The sequence below is a fragment of the Protopterus annectens genome, chromosome 10.part0 (genome assembly GCF_019279795.1).
Source record: "Protopterus annectens isolate FY-2018-M chromosome 10.part0, PAN1.0, whole genome shotgun sequence".
Classification (NCBI taxonomy): Eukaryota; Metazoa; Chordata; order Ceratodontiformes; family Protopteridae; genus Protopterus; species Protopterus annectens.
In genome coordinates, this window is record NC_056744.1 from 286,594,201 (window position 1) to 286,611,810 (window position 17,610).

Below are 17,610 nucleotides of genomic sequence, written 5' to 3' on the forward strand. Positions count from 1 at the left end.
ATTCAACACTAACCCAAAACAATTGATAAATATTCACTAAACATCACTGAATATACATATTAACACAAATAACACATATTTAACCACAATAAATATACTAAAAATTTTTTTATAAATATTAATGACTCAATTTATATAGTAATGGTTTGATAGTCAAACTTTCATTCAAACCTGGGGCAGAGGCTGCATCAGTATAAATTTGCCACCACATTTCCCTATATGATAGATGGCCCTTCTGATCGCCTCCCCTAGGGTCTGCTTTAACCATATCAGTTATACCAAACGTAAATTTATGTTCAACTCCTTGTTGTTTGATATGTCTATAAAGGGCATTTTTTTCATCATTCTTTTTAATGGAGTAAAAATGACCGTAGATTCTTTTGTTCAGCTGTCTCTCTGTCTTTCCTATATAGAACGCTGAACAAACTGTGCATAGTGCAATGTAAATAACAAATTTTGTTGTACAATTTCCTGATTTAAATCTAATAAAAGACCCAGTCACGTTGTTCAACCTAATGCTTTGACTATTGTTAATAGCAAAACACCAATTGCATCTACCACATTTTTGTGTGTTCTTAGATATAATTGATTTTTGTATGGGAGGATTTTCCAACAACCTCTTTATGTTGGGGCCCACTTTATTCACAAAACAAGGTCTATGCCCCAATATGTTCGCTATTTGTGTGTCTGCCAGTATAATACTCCAATTACTGTTTAAAATTTCTTTGACTTTATAAGAAAAAGGTCCGTATTCTAAAATACATGATCTACAAAAATCAACAGAAGTTTCTTTAGTAATGGTAGCATTACTATTTTTGGATTCCAAACCTAGTAGTGGTATGTATCTAGTACCCCATCCTCTAATTACTTGACTACTTAGGTTGTACATCATGTTAGTGTCATAACCCCCGTCTCTAAATAGTGAGGTAATATACGCTACCTCAGCTGTCATATCAGAATAGTCAGAGGTCATTCTTACAGCTCTAATTAGTTGTCCCTTATAAATATTTCTCAAAAGGGACTTAGGGTGGTTACTAGAATGTTCTAGATAGCTGTTCGAAAATGTAGTCTTCCTATAGATTTTCGAAGAAAAATGGGAGTTTATTATAAATACAAATGTGTCTAAATACGCTAGACCTTCGTGACTTTGTGCGTAAGTGAATTTCAAGAAAGTACTACTGGAGTTCAAATAATCAATAAATTTCATAAGAGTCTCAACATTAGCATCCCATAATATATAAATATCATCAAGATAACGTATATAATATTTGATGTATCTATAAAAATCACTTGTGAAAATAACAGATTCCTCCCAATCTAATATTACCATGTTGACGAAAATAGGGGCACAGGCAGCACCCATTGCTACCCCTTTAGTTTGTTTGAATATTTCACCTTCATAGTAAATGTAGTTATGGTCTAATACTATACTCATCATATCAGTAATTAAACAGATCTTGTCCCAATCAAGGTCAGCGTATTTGTAAATACTTCGATTGAATGCTTCTAGCCCCTCAATTTTAGGTATGCATGAAAAAAGATCTATGACATCTATAGTTACAAATAAAATGTCCTTATTGCAAATGTGAATAGGAAAATGGGATAAAACAAGAGTCTTTGGCTAAATGAGAAATTTTGTCACAGACATGCTTTAACATATTATCGATAGCTACTCCCAATGGGAATGTTTTGGATCGACTACCAGAGACAATCGGTCTAAAGGGGGAGTCATTCAGATAGTTTTTACAATTGTGTGGTGTTTTGTATGACATTACATTAAATACGTGGATTTTTACCAGACGCTGCTTGCATGAGTTATTTCAATCTTTTTCCTGACTTCTCAAGCATACATAGCGTGGCGTTAGCAGTGTTTTCCTTTTGAAGTTCTTCAGTTTACAGAGAACAGGACATGGTAGGTGTAACTATTTCTTTCAATACTTACAGCTGCCTGACTTGATATTATTTCTCTGCATTGCAAAGCTGAGGACATGTCAGCTGTTGCTATTTCTTCTAAAAGCTACAGCTTTCCAAAGTGAAGTTTTTTGTTCTCCATTTTGTGAGACAGTCTAAAGTGAAAGTTTAATGTTTGGCATTAAAGACCAACAGAAATCCTTAACTTTTTAACAAAAACTTAAAAAAGTTATAAGTGACTGGGCAAAACTTTATGGTATATCTTTGTGCATATCGCTGGTAAGCATACCTTTCAACTGCTCTGGGTTTTGCAGAATGCCCGTTTTTTTTCTCATATTTTGCACTGTCCCTTGTAAAGTATGCTTTTAATGTAGATAAATATATCCCAGTGGAATGTCTGGCTGCTCTTATAATACTTTAGTTGCCAAACTTGCTTTGATTTACAATGGCACACTATCTAGGCTGTCCAATCAGTAAGCACATTTTTGAAAGTTAATGACATGTTATTGCATAAAGTACAGTTGTGCAAGGACTTATTGTAAAAGTAGATGTCCTACTGATTACTGTTACTGTATTCCAGTATTATTGGGTTACCCTTCAGAGGTAACCCAATATCCATCCAAGGTACTAAATCCAAAAAAAAAAGTTCCATGTGGTCATATGGCTGATATATGACCTAAGCTCATGAGCAAGTGGATGTATAAGTGTAAGATCCTCAGACCATCTGTAAGCCAGGAGTTGTAGAAACACCTGAGGAAAAAAAACAGCAAAATATTAAGGTCAGCTAAAAGACAGGATACATGGAAATGGTTCCCCCTCAGTCCATGAACATTCATAAACAGAAAAAGGGGGAAGGTGGGTGGGAAATAATACTGCAACAGTGAACAGTAGGGACATCTTCTGCTATGGTAAGTTGCTACACAATTGTACAATATCTTTCCTTACATCAGTGTTGCACTATTCTAATACTACTGGGTGATTCCTAAAGCTCAACATTCAGAAAGGGAGGACTGACCAAGAATAGTGATCTGTCAATCCACACAGCAAAGGTCTAACAAAAGAAGCTCTAGATCTACAGAAAGCATCTACCCTGTATTGTTTCACGAATGTGTGCACAGATGACCAGGTAGCTGCCTCTAGTAACCATGGAATCATTTCCTGTGTAAAAGAAGAAACTACTCCATCAGAATGGGCCTTAATCAGAGAGGATAAGGATTTGTCATGATGGAAATACAAAAGGAAATGGACTTTGAAAAACAGTTGGCAATTACTTGCTTGGAGACAAGATTATCCAATTTGTTTTCCTGGAAAGAAACAAACAGCTGGTCTGTCTTCCTAATGTCTTTTGTCTTGTCCAAATAGTATCAGAATTGCCTGTGTAAATCCAGTGAGTGCAGAAGTCTTTTATCCTTGTTTTGAGACTTTGCAAAGAAAGTAGGCAGAATATTAGCCTGGTTGAAAGATGACTCATTGACCCCTTTAGTTATAAAGGGAGAACTGATCCTAAGAGAAAGTAAGAAAGGGAGGACAGGCCATTAGGGTTTGGAGCTCTGTAATCCTTCTGGCAGAAGTAAGGTCCACTAGCAGAACAGTTTTCCAAGTACCACATTTTAAAGATGCCAAAGTTGCTGGTTTGAAAGTTGGCCTGGTAGGGTAAGCTTTTTCAAGATATAGTTAAACCAAGGAGGGGGATACAGCTTGACTACTGGGTTGAAATGAAGGACAACTTCTAGAAATTGTTTCACCTCCATTCTAGACAGCAGGGGTGAATCAATGGGCATATATGCAGAAATTGCAGAATTAAGTGTGCCTTGATAGAAGAATAGGCTAGACCAGCTGTAAAGAGCTGACATACAAGTATGAGCATAGTGGGAATCTAATTTTGAATGTGGTTCTCTCTCTTTTTGTGATACCAGATTGAACATGTTTTCCATTTGGATATACAAGATTTGCCAGTGGTAGGTTTTCTCTCCTGAAGAACCTGGAGCACATTCATAAAAAAATATCTAAAAGGGAATAAAATTCTGTCATCCATAATGTCACTTAGAGGGGTAACAAGTTAGGATGGAGCAGAGAACTCATTTTCTACATCAGCAAGACTGCTCTATAGGGTAAACTTGTGATGATGACCCCTGGGCAGAAGATGATGATGATGATGATGATGATGATGATGATGATGATGAAGGGAAACCAGTACTGCCTGGGCCAAAAGGGACACAGCAGCAAGGTTTTCAGTCTGTCCTTTATGATTTTTAACAGGACATTTGGGAGTAGGATTAGTGGAGGAAAGGCATAAACAAACTTCCCCTATCATGAGACAGACATTGTATTTTTCCTCCAGACATGGGGGCAAGGGATCTTGGAGTAAAAAAAAGCCTGAGCTGTTCATTGTGAATGGAGGCAAACAGGTATATCAGAGGAGTACTCCATTTGTGGACTATATCCATGAACACCTCTCTATTTAGTGGCTATTCATGAGGGTCTTCCAGGAAACCTGCATAGTGAATCTGCCACGACAATGTACAGGACAAAGGCTCCCCCCAACTCCCCCTGTTTGTTTATATGTCATATGATAGTTGTGATGTGTTGCAGTGATGTGTTGCCAGAATAAATTTTGAGGACCTGGCTTCCATAAGTGTGAAAACACCTGTAGAACCTGAATGAGTGCCCTCATTTCTTTCACAATATGTTCCTTCTTTCCCTTGCATATTCATTTACTCTAAACAGATAAGGAACTTGTCCTTGGATCCCAAGCAATATCTGATGTATCTTTGTGCATTGTGCATTTCCTGAAAAGGACAATTTGGTCTCACTGGTAATTCTGGATTCAGCTGTACCTAAGAGGTTCACCACTTGTATTCTAGTTTCACAAAAGGAAGTAATGAAAGTCAAGTATCCAATGGGTGGCAATGTTGAAACCATACAGACTTCAGGACTCCAGCCCGCACCCGGAAAGACCAGATTCAGTGTATGGGTCACGGCAGACTTTTTTAGATTGATTGTGAAGCCCAGCCTCTGCTGTATGGAGATAATGAAGTTGAAATGTTTTAACAGGTCTTCCTGAGAGGCTGCCTGTATAATACTAAGGTATGGGAATAATTGACATTCTGTAGTCCTATCAAAGGTGATTGCTGGTGTTAGGCACTTTGTGAAAACCCTGGGTGGTGTGGTTAACCCAAACCATAAAGGAGCTTCCAGTACAAAGGGTGAACAGGAATGTGAAGATAAACATCCTTCAGGTTCAAGGATACCAGAAAAGCTTGGAGTAAGAAGAGTTTGAAGGGAAAGCATTTTGAATGAAGATGAGACACATTCGGAATGCATCTGCAGTCTCCTTTTCTGGGTACCAGGAAAAGCCTGGAATAGAAGCCTTTTCTTAGATGGAGGGGTGGCACAGCGTTTATGGTGCCTTAGTCACAAAGAGCCCGTAAAATTGGAATTTTCTTCCAAGTCATTTTGTAGCCTTCTGAATAACAGAAGGAACCAGGAATCTGAAACGATGAGCTGCAAAGCTGAAATGGAGGAGATTAGCCTTTTTGACAAGAGAAAGGGTGGACTGAGGAAGGAATGATGTGGCAGAAGGTAGTTAGGCTGATTTCTCTGGGGGGGGGGGGTCCCCAGACTTGGAATCTCTAATAGGTTTGTCCTAATTTTTTTTTTTTTTTTTTTTTTTTTTTGGCATTTTCCTGCCCTTCTGTAAAGATTTTGTATCTTTATGATCAGAGGAAGTGGGTTTATCCAGATAGTTCATTTGATACCCAGGAAGTGAGAAGATTTTGCTTGAAATCTTGCATTATCATCTATGGAAATATATGAAAAGGTCTGCCACTGCAGGGCCAAATAGTAGGCCCCCTGTTAAGGGGGAAGTCTAACAGTTTAGCTTGATATACTCAAGAAGGGAGCGAGAATGAAGCCAAGCAAATCCTCTAATGGCAAATCCAGTAGCAGCCACCCTGAAAGAAGCTTCCACTGCAACACAGCCACTTGAGTAGCCCGACCCACCATAGAATTAATTAGCCCTCTGCTTAGGTTCAGAAAGCTCAAGATTAGTCAAAGTGTTGTTCAATTCACCAAGAATAGACAACTGAGATTTTGTCATTTGGGTTTAATAATTCAATGCCCTGAAGGTCAGAATGTCAACTTATGTCCATAGTCTTACTATCTCAGTATGAAGGTAAAATATTAGCAGCAGGTAATAGCTTGGAAGGCTTGTCTGTGGAAACAGAAAACACAGAGGGATCTGCCAAAGGATTTTTATATAGCATTTTTAGATTTCCTGGCACTCTTTAAAACCTCTAAGGCCTCTTAGGGTCTTAGGGGCAGGTGGCTGTGAGCCAAGCAAAGAATGCATGGATGCAAAGGCATCAAGAAAAGCCTCCAAAACTGGAAGAACAGGTGTTGGCATAGGAGTCCCTACCTCCAACAAAGTGTAATATCTTTTCTGCACATCAGAAATTTTCCTCGACTCCCATTCAAAACACTGCATCATTTTTGTAATGATTTCCCCAAAGGAGATTTCCTCAACAGGAGAGTCAGGGAATAAATAATGTGTCTACATCATCTGAAGCTAACTGTCATGATGAATGACTCTGAGAAGAATATACTATAGGATGTTCATTAGAATCAAATTCTTCCTCTTCCTCATATGCTGAGGCACTTAAATGTAACCTTCCTAAAGCACAAAGACCTCCTAGAAAAAAGTACACGTAACAAATACCCACAGCACCCCCAAGTGCACTTTGTCAAAACAACACCCACATCAACACAGAGCCACATCTCATGGAGCCTCTACCTCTAAGCCCATAAGACAAGCCAGCATACAATCCAACATTCTGGTCATTGGTGCCTCCATCATGAGACACGCTGATGTCCCTCTCACCAGGCTGAATAAGGAGAAAGTCATGATCAGTTGCTTATCAGGGGCTAGAATCCACCACATTACGCATGCACTGAGGTCACTGGACCACAAGTACCAGTATGACTAAGTCATAGTCCATGTGGGAGTAAATGACCTGAGATGTACCCCCCTAGACTACGTGAAGAGTGATATCATAGAGCTCTCACAATGTGTGTCTCAGGCTGGTGCAAGCCTAGCACTGAGCAGCATTTTACCTTCTCCAAGAATGATGCCACAATACAAATGAAAGATGACTGACTTTAATAATTGGCTTAGTTTCTGGTGTCATTCTAAGGGGGAAAATATTTGTCAGCTTAGAAGGAGATGGTCAACAACCCACACTGCTTTGCCAAGCATGGTTTGCACTTCTCCCCTCTAAGCTTTTGAATATTAGCTAAAACATTCTCTTCCCTTGTAGTGCCTTTTTTAGACGATGCCAAACTGAAAGTACTTCCAACACAGCAAAGTAAAACCAAGTAACCAAAAAATATAGCAAAAGTGCCAAAAGCAAAACAAACCAAGAAAATCTAAATGTATTACTGCTCAATGCTAGGAGTCTAAACAAAAATCTCCACTCACTAGAAGCTCTCCTCACCCTAGAGAATGCTAATGTCTGTGTGGTCAGAGACATGGTTTAAAGCCGCAGACAGCACACGAACAGTGCAAGGCGATAATGCCCTCCACACATTTAGACCAGCTACTACACAGACAGGGAGTAAACGGGGAGGTGTCTCTATTTACATCAAAAATAAATATACCTCAAGGCTGGTCAAACAGGACAATGCACTTGTGCTCCATGTTCCAATCACCATAAGCAAAATCCAGTATCACTTCCCTGCAAGCTATAGGTCCCCCCTCTATGACCCAGGAAACTCATACCATGTATTTAAACTTATTACAGACACTAACCATCTAACCCAATATCATATTCATGGGCAACTTTAATTACCCCACTATTAACTGAAAATCCTATATGACACCCAATGCACAGGCACAGAGGTCCTGGATTTTGTAAACACAAACTCCCTGAACCAGACAGTCAATACCCCAACCAGGGGTGCAGCAATACTGGATCTGGTCCTCACTAACATGGGAGAGTGCTGCGTACCTTCTAGTGTAATGTCTTTCCTGGTAAGGTCAAACCACAAAACGGTCTCCTTTGAAGTAAAAATAATACCTGGACCCCCAGCTAAACATGGAATATTTAGGAACTACTAAGGCTAACTTCCTGCTATTAAGTGAAAACCTGACAAATAAACCCCGAGAACACTGTTGCCTAGGCATAATTTTTCACAGAAACTATGTACAAGCATGTTAATAGCCGTATAGAGGCAGCTGTGCCCACCAGGAAGAAGTACAGAACTAACTCAAACAACAAGCTACCCTGGTGGAATCACAAAATCAATAGGCTGTATAACAGAAGGAAGAAAATCATGGCAAAAGTCAGGAGGTGAAGCACCCAGCAGGATAAAAGCATTCTCAAACTAAACAAACTTCTCATAAGACAAAGTCCACCAAAGCCAAATTTGAGGTGAATCTGGCCTCCCAGGCCAAGGACAACCACAAGGCATTCTTTAGCTTTGTTCGCAACCTCAAAGGCAATACACAATTGTGTGCAGACTTCACTGTAAATGGCATCACCTATACTGAGCCAGAAGATACAGCAAACCAACTGGCCGATAAATTCAGCTCCAACTTTACACCCCCTCAACCTTCCCTCAGGAAATACCATCTAATATAACTCCCTCTGCTATCACTAGGGAATAGGTCCTTAATGCTCTCTCTAAGGCCAAAAACACTGCATCAATAGGCCCAGACAATATCCCAAGATGCCTTCTAAATAGCATGAAATATGATCTAACAGGTCCTCTGGAATTGCTTTTTAATGATAGCCTCCAAACAGGCTTTGTGCCGCATGAATGAAGAACAGCAACAGTCATCCCTCTGCACAAAGGTGGAACACCTACATGCCCTGGAAACTATAGACCCATAAGCCTCACTAGTATTATATGTAAAGCCATGGAAAGAATTATCGTGGAAATGATAGTAATATAGTAAACCTCCAGGCACTGGACCCAACCGAGTTTGGTTTCATCAAGGGCAGATCATGCCTACTCAACCTGGTAGACTTCATTGAGAAGGTCACCAAAGCAATGGATGAGGGCAAAATGATTCATACTGCCTATGTTGACCTGGCCTAGGCATTTGACACAATACCCCACTCGGGGATTGTTGACAAACTCAAAAGTTTAGGGACAAACTTACATGTCATCCGGTGGACAGCCAACTGGCTCACAGACAGGACCCAGGAAGTTAAAGTTGGAGAGTCCACCTCTACAAAGTGGCCAGTCACAAGTGGAGTCCCTCAGGGATCAGTCCCTGGACTGCTCCTATTTGGCATTTACTTCTCTGATGTCAAGGCCAATGTCAGTGGTCTCTGGCTGACTAAATTTGTAAATGATTGCAAATTAGGAATCCCACACTGACAAATGTTATTCAGGACGGGCTGACACAGACAAACAACTGGTGTCACAGCCATGGACTAAAACTAAATGTCAAGAAATGCATAACAGTATCCTTCAGGAAGTCATCTACCCCTGGTAACTATCATATTGACAACACAGCCCCTAGAGATGACCCAGTAGTCAGGGACATAGGGACACACATAGATAGTAATCTAGCATTTGACCATCACATGTCTACAGTAATGAGGAAATCCTTCTATGTTGCACAACTTATAAACAAAGGTATGGTATCTAAGTCCAAGGAAGTCATCATTCCACTGTATTCAGCATTCATCAGACCTATCGTTGAGTACAGTGCCCCCTCTGGTATGTACCTAACTAGGCATATCCAACAATTGGAGCGTCCACAGAGGTTCCTCACTAAAAGAATACAGGGCTCAAGTAAAATGTCCTATGCAGACTGCATCAAGGCTCTATCCCTGTATTCTGTCTCCTACAGGCTTTTGAGGAGAGATCTATGCCTGACATACAGGGCATTGTCAGACCCCACTGTGATGGACCTCCTGCATATCTTCAAAACAAACAGCACCAGAATTACCATTCTAAAGACTTAAACCTTGCATGTGATATAAATAGGACCTTCTGGAGAGACAGGTATGTATCTCAGAGATTACCCCGTCTCTGGAACAGGCTCCCCATCTATGTGAAGTAGAGTTTCTTCCTAACCCAATTCAAGTGCAACATGGACAACTGGATGGGGAACAGGAAATTCACCCCTGGTTTGGCACCAACGCCTCTAATGGACACAGGCAACCTGTAAATGGTTCACCTCCTAGGCCCTAGCTTGTAAATATTACATCTCCCAAGCCCCTACTTACACTTATCAAGGGTATCAGAACTTGTCAGAGATTTGGGATGCTTGGCTAGGCTTAAAAATGCCCTTGTGGTCATTAACCTAGTAAACACCAATGAACCTATAAGAAGAGGATTCATGCTGTCTCTTCTGAGGGAGGGAAGGAAGAGATGAAGTAGAAATAAAGTAAGGAGGTTTGAGATACAAAATGTCCTTATATAGGTCCTGTGAATATTCCAGCCATTCCTTTTCTGGAGACATCTGAGATAGAGAAACATTCTTAACCTTTTGTTTCTGCTTTTACAAAATGTGGCGGATCAGACCCATGGCACACCTTAATCAAAGGTACAGGCACCTCTTCCCTAACCAGAATTTAATTTATTCTCTCTAGTGCCTCAGAAGTACTGAGCCTTGGTTCGCCCTTCTCAACCATAGTGATATGATCGGTCATATCGGACATGCGAGAAGCAGATGCCATACCAGCCCTTCAGTGGGGTTCATTTAGCAGGAGTTTGAGAAGTGATGGGGTGTACTGGTAGAATACTTCAGTGTGCAAGTCTGAGTCCAACTAGGCAGACAATGTTTTGAAACTTATGCCTTTGAATCTCTTTTTTAGGATCAAGCAGGACATTGGAGGCAGAGTGTTCCACCGCTTTGGACTTGGTGAGGTGCTTCAAGTGATGGATCTCAAAATTGGTATTTTGTGAGGAAACATGCATACACAGGGTTTTTAGAACAAATAACTGACAAAGATGACGACAATTCTTATAGTCACGTTCAGCTCCAAGACAAAACAACACTGGGAGTGGACGTCCTTATACGTAATTGGCCAACCAGAATCACACTTCATTCTCTTAACTGACATATAACACATATAAACACTAAAGTAGATGAAAAAATGGAAGGATCCCCAATGGGGCATGTATCTGAATAAGTGAAGGCAGAAGTAACACCATGACCACAAAATAAACAGATCAGCTGATGCGAGACCTGCATTTGGACTGGTGGCAATGCAGTCTGAGGAGCTTACTTTCAAACATCCACTTATGTATCTTTACATCCATGGGTTTAAGTCATACATCTGACATATGATCCCAACCAGACATCAGATTACCTTGGCAGGCTGACCCAACAGTACTGGAATACTGCAAAAATGACCTAAGGAAGGACATCAGTTGTTATCTGCACTTACCTGCGTACAAACCTCACAATTAAAAGGTTTAGAAGCTGTTGTGCTCCATCATAAAAGACTTTTGAAGTAAACACTAAGAAAAGTAAGTAGTGAGGGCCAAAACATATACAGAAAGGTACACTGTTTAACAATTGCATTACAAGAATTCAAAAAGTCACCACATAAGCAACTTAATTAAACCAAATGCAACTGCTTTACAGAAAATGGTTAATAATTCACTGGATTCTAGTGACACTTCACCCTCTTGTAATAAATATTTTCGTTAGTAAACTACTCAGAAAGCATCTTTTTTATACAATGTACATACATTTATTTTTTATCTAACTCAATTACACCATAATTGCTTGTCTTACTATAGTTTCCAATGTTATTCTTTATACTAAATGCATGTCTCACATGTAACTGTACAATGCTCAATTGTCTTGCTACTGCAATGTTTTCATATTATTTTGTGCAACTGTATTGTTCATTGTAATCACAGGACATGACTTTTTACTCAGTTAAATAATGCATTTTCAGCTGATCTGAAAGAGAGAGAGACTGAGTTGTGGATGAAAAGGGCTGGCAAACCAGCACACCTACCTAATCAACAAAAAGAAAATAATAAAGGTTACATTCTGCATCTGACTGGATGGAACCAGTGGATACCACTACTTTCAAGCAGTAAATGCACAAGTTAAAAAGTTATTGACATAACATTACCCACCAGACAAAAAAAAAACATAAAAAAATAAAAAAATACTGTATTATCAAATCTATCAAGACTGTTGAGTTTATAAAACTAGGAAGACTACAAAAAACATTGATAAAACAGAAGACAAACATTGCTGTGGGGAAAATAGCATGCAGGAGATGGAGGGAGGGGGGAAGGGGCCATGAAGGAAGTAAGTTGGTAAGGATGAGGAAGGTTGTGTAAAGGTAGATGGGTACGTAGAGGAAGAATTTAAAAAGTCACAGGTAGCCAGGCAAGATCTCTTTTTAACAGCAAAGTAGGACAGAGAAAAACACCCTCCCACCCTTCCTCGTAAAGGCAGGAAGAGGTATAGGTAGCAAAAAGTGAGAAGTGGCATGAACTGGCTGATAGGAGTAGGTAGGTACTTGCTGACCCATAAGATTGATCGCACTAGGGGTCGAGAAGGAATTTCTTGTTTTTTCCCCACTGGATTTTCGGGTTTTTGCCTTCTCAAGCAAGTGGAGTTAGGGGTAGGTAGGTGTCGCAGCCATGAAGGACAGAAGGGCAGACGTGGAAAATTAAAACTGCAAAGGCATGTGCTTAGCCTGGGGAGAGGTGCAGGCTCAGACAGTTTGGCCCTTCTCTGGGTGGTCCCATCCTATGGTGTAAAAGTTAGGTTGGGGGCCACAGCCTTGGGTTCAGTAAGCAGCAGATCCCCTTCAGCCACTGGTATCTGGCTAAATGATAACATGGGACTGTTGGTGTTTAGTTGTATATCCCTTCAGCCATGGATGACAACAAGAAATAACTCTATATGCTTGTAAAACTATTTGGTTACCTCAGTAAGTATAAGCACAAGTTAGTCCACACTGTTCATGGAAAGCAAGTTGCCTTTCTTGAACAAAAAGCAAGGTCCCAGAAACAGGCAGCAGCAAAACACAAAACCATAAAGCTTCACATAACCTATCCTAATCTGCTATCTAAAGAAATCTGACAGCTTTGTTTACACTTACTATAGACCATGTTGAGGGCATAAAAGATTCCTGCTTGACATATACTCACAGTTGGGTACTACTCAGTAGCCTTCCTTAGCTGATGTCACTAGGATGTCAAAGGAAGGGGTTATGATGTGCAGATGATCTAATTTCCTGAAAACAAGAAACTTCTAGTGTGGGGCTGCCATGCCCTCTCTGAATCCATGGGAGTTTTTTCCAGGTGTTCTAGTTTCCTTCTGTTTTCCAAAGACATACTATAGGTGAACTGGTGTTCTCCAATTGCCCACTGATGTGTTAATATCTACAACACACTACAACCCTGTCCAGAAATGGTTTCAATGTCTTGAACTCACTGGTTGCTAAGATAGATGTCAGCATCCCCATAACTCTGTAAAAGGATAAAGCTAGACATTAGAATATAGGATGAATACATGAGCATATAATAAAATCAGTATGTCTCCTTTAAGAATGCTTATCTGACTGTAACAACAGTAAATAAGTTAAACATTCTGCAGTATTATTCTGTGGTACAGCTGTGCTACTTATCATCAGAAAAGCTGATTATCCAACCCAAAGATGGTGTTACAGGACAGTTTAAGTGGTTTTAGACTACAACTATTAGAGGCAGCCATAATGAAATGTGTTTGTGGACTAGTAATAAAAGTTAGTTGACAATGGACTGCCATCAACTGTAGGCAGAGAAACAATCTCTACATGATTTTCCAAATTCTTCATAAAAAATGAAAGGTGCTATATCAACTATGGGGCAAAACCATTTATAAAATGAAGGAAAAAGAGCATAATAATATTTCAAACAAGAAAGGTGGTAGCATAATATTAAGCATCTCTTTATTTTTTCCTGTTTTCCAGTGTTGTGCTAATATATTGCAAAAAAAACATCAACACTTGTGTTTTCCAGACATCCATTTTGTACACTTTCTTTATTCATTTCAGGGTGACAATGTGCCAAAGTGTGTCACAGCACTCAATGACTGCAAGGCAAGAACAAGCCTAAGATAGGCTGCTACCCCACTGCAAGGCTCACATGCATCTTTAAGGCCAATGGGGCATTAGCAATTTACTCAAGTGCATGTTTTAGGAATGCAGGAAGAAACAGAGACTCTGGCAGATACCCATTTGAAAATATTTGCAATATGGTAACACCAAAATGGTGGCACTTGTTCTAAGAATCAAGCCGAGGAAATAAGCATGGTCATGGAGGAATGCTATCCATCGCAGTACCATGGCAGCTGACGATGCATTTTAAAATATGTAATATACTGTTATCAACAGAAATGTACACAGTGAAGGTACGCAGTCACACTGTTAACCTGCAGTCTCCTAAGTAACCACCCTATACAGATCTCAGACATTTACTCCTTCACGTTTACATATAAAGATAAACACAAGACTAAGCCCCTGTATTAAAGGGAAAGAAAGATCAAATACTATTATCAACCAGTCTTGTTAAAAGAACAGAAGACAGATGGCAACCAGCTCTACTCTCTTGTAAACTCCCTCAGATGCTAAGCTGTAATATTTTTTTTACATCTGAGGAACACTGGCATAGTATATGCTAATGAATGGAGCAGACATTTCTTTACTGAGCATTGTCTGGTTAAGTAACTTGCTCAGAATTGCACAGTCGGCAAATAGAGGTGGGCAGAATGAATTTCTTAATCCAAAAAGCAGCTCATACTCTCTTCTGCAATGTCAGACAAATGCCTGTCTTAAGACATACAATTCAAGAACAGAATCACATCACGCTCTTCTTAAGTGTGTTGTCCTTCGGATGAGCTATTAAACCACAGTCCCATCTGCCTGGGTTGGGGGTAGCACAGGTGGATGTAAAAGATCCCACAGCACCTACTGAAAAAAGTAGGGAAAATTCTCCAATCCCTTGGCCAAATTTCCTCCAGTAGTACAAACACTGCCTTGGGTCTCTTCTGAAAAGAGCTCAGTAGCCTAGTGGGATTAATGCAGCCAACAAAGAGTAAATAATTAAAAAAAAAAAAAAAAAAATGGCTGCTACTGAAATTTCAAGTTATTTCAGTTCGGCATTTGTCACATCAGTAGTTACCTTATAAGGACTCTTGCAGTTGAAGAGCAGTAGAAGGATGAGGATGATGTAATCTAAAACCTTAAAACACTCTAATCATATAACTCAAACCAAGCATAGCCTGTCTGTGAATACTAAGCATGTTTTGAGTTTTCAGTCACACATAATAAGGACCACAAATGGAAGAGCTGTTGATGCCTCAGTATGAGGAAAAGGTTTAACAGAAGCAGGAGGCTGTTGAGGACTGGCATAATGGTTAAGGTGTTTACCTCACAGACACAAAGTACAAGGATTGATTCTCACCTTTGAGGGAAATTTGGCTATGCTTAAAAAGTTCCACAAGGGCAGCTACTAGCTTAGTGCTTACCTATGAACCCAAGCCATTTAGGAAAGTGCATCTGTCAGAACATTAAAACTGCAAATTCTTCTTAAGAAGCTAGCTATTAGAAATCAAAGGGAGTCACTGGGAAAGATGTATTGGCACTCTCTTCACAGACATTTAAAGAAAGAAGTGATTCACATTACTACCACTGTAAGCTGATAGAGACAAGAAAATAAAAACTTGGTATGTCAAGTAATGGGACACAGTGCATTGTAAAAAGAGGACTCCCTGGTCTGTGAATCAAAAATCATGACACCACAGCAGCTGACATCAGTCCATTTTGGGTTGTAGCAAATAAAATACTAAGCACTGAGAGGCTTCTTTGTTGCACAGAAGTTCAAAATATATATATTGTGTAACTGTCTAACATTCACTTTCCTTATTAATATTTTTCTTTTTAGCTTTACATTTAAATTGTTTAGGCTTTCCAGACCTTTTAAGTAAATGTTCACTAGACTTCTTGAATTCTTTATTTTACTGTTGATTTATATGCTTCTTTTTAATCTTCTGAATTTCTAAATATTTTACTTTCTTCCATAAAACAAAACACCTCAAAGCTTTTAGTCTGCTTATCTCACTACTTTTGTCAAAGAGAGTATAGTTACCCTAGTAGAGTACACACTACTATTAGCGTCATGAAGTGTCTCAAGGCAGAGGTGACTAAGCAGAAGGCTTCAGTCACTGTTGTCTACCACAGCAATGCTTATTCACAGGCATAAGTCTGATGTCACATAACAAATAACATTAATGTAATTATTTCTTTAAAACAAACATTTTAAAAACATGTACATTTACTGACTGGATACTGGGCTAAACCAACCATACTTTCAAATGGAAATGCAATCAAAATACTAATAGCTTTAAAACAAAATGTCCAAGAGAAGATGGCAGGGGATAACAGGTTTGACATGGTGTATGCGCCAAGTTATAGCAGATAAGCATCAGGTTTTAGCCTCACACAAAGGCATGTATAACAGCTTGAACAAACTGGGCAGATGAACAACCAAAGTGAACAAGTGCAGAATCATTTGTTGCAGACTGCAGGAGTCTCACTGAAACTACAACAAGTGAACTGGGGATACCTACGCACTGACAAAATAGGTCGTGTCTCTGATGCTCCACGGATCACCACATCATCATCTTCCACATCTGAGACACCAGGGGAGGAATCAGCATCATCATCCTGAAAGAATGAATATATTAAAAAGGTTACACATCTTGACTTGTGAAAACACACCATAAATGACACACTTCATGAACAGTAAAGTTCAAGCAAATTAAGTGAAACTGGTACTACTAGGTCTACAAACACAGGTCAGCCATACACTATGCAGGAATTACACGGCATCTCTACAGTTCTGCTGAAGTACATCAAATCCTGTTTCAAAAATCTTAAAAGTTATTCAACAGAATTTGTCCCAGCCAGAATTTCTTTGGGTAGTAAAGGTCTTTGCTTCCCCATACAAGGTGCATCACTTTCTGTTCTCCAATTCATACAATTTTTTTCACTTTGGTGAAAGAAGAATCTGTGAAGCAGCTAAAATATAAATGAACTACATGAGTGAAAAGTCAGGATATTTATTTACAAACTGCAGGAACAGGTTATACCTGAGATTAATGAAAGTACTCTACCTTGTTGTACACCGGAACAGTAATAAACATGTAAAAAGAAAAAAAAAATGCAAGAAATTAAAAACCTGAATTAAGAACAGAGCATATAAAAACTGCACAACACAGATTCAATGTCATGCATTTGAAATGGCAGAACACTGTGAAAGTTCAGTGCAATTCAGTTATTTTGATTATAGCTTACTTTTTTATTATGTGGGGCTTGGAGATGGTCACTTTTTCGGGGGATATTCATTTTTCATCTGCAACAATGATTTTTAAGCATCTTTACATTTGTATTTAATTTGTTACAGTGATGTACGAGCTGAAAGTATGTGATTTTAAAAAAGAACTTGCTGGTGGCCGAATCCAAATGGAAACATTTACTTATTAGACACATACACACACACTCTGGAGTAGGGTTCTCCAATGAGATTTTTTTTTTTTTAAGAAGCAAAATGGCTTAGGATGATTTTTTATCTTAAAGTTGAAGGTGATGACTTAAAGGTCATAGAAATAAAAAAGTTAAAACATGAGTTAAATTTCAAAAAAGGTCATACTGTATATTCAGCTGG

At 39.2% G+C, this 17,610-nt stretch overlaps 1 protein-coding gene across 1 annotated transcript in view; it reads right to left on the reverse strand.

The window, feature by feature from the left end:
• TMEM104 (transmembrane protein 104) overlaps positions 1-17,610 on the reverse strand; it is a 1,389,603-nt gene that overhangs the window by 1,041,022 nt on the left and 330,971 nt on the right. Inside the window, exon 5 of the mRNA XM_044085161.1 lies at positions 16,514-16,610. Coding sequence (XP_043941096.1) covers positions 16,514-16,610 — 97 coding nt within the window. The remainder of the gene's footprint in view (positions 1-16,513; positions 16,611-17,610) is intronic.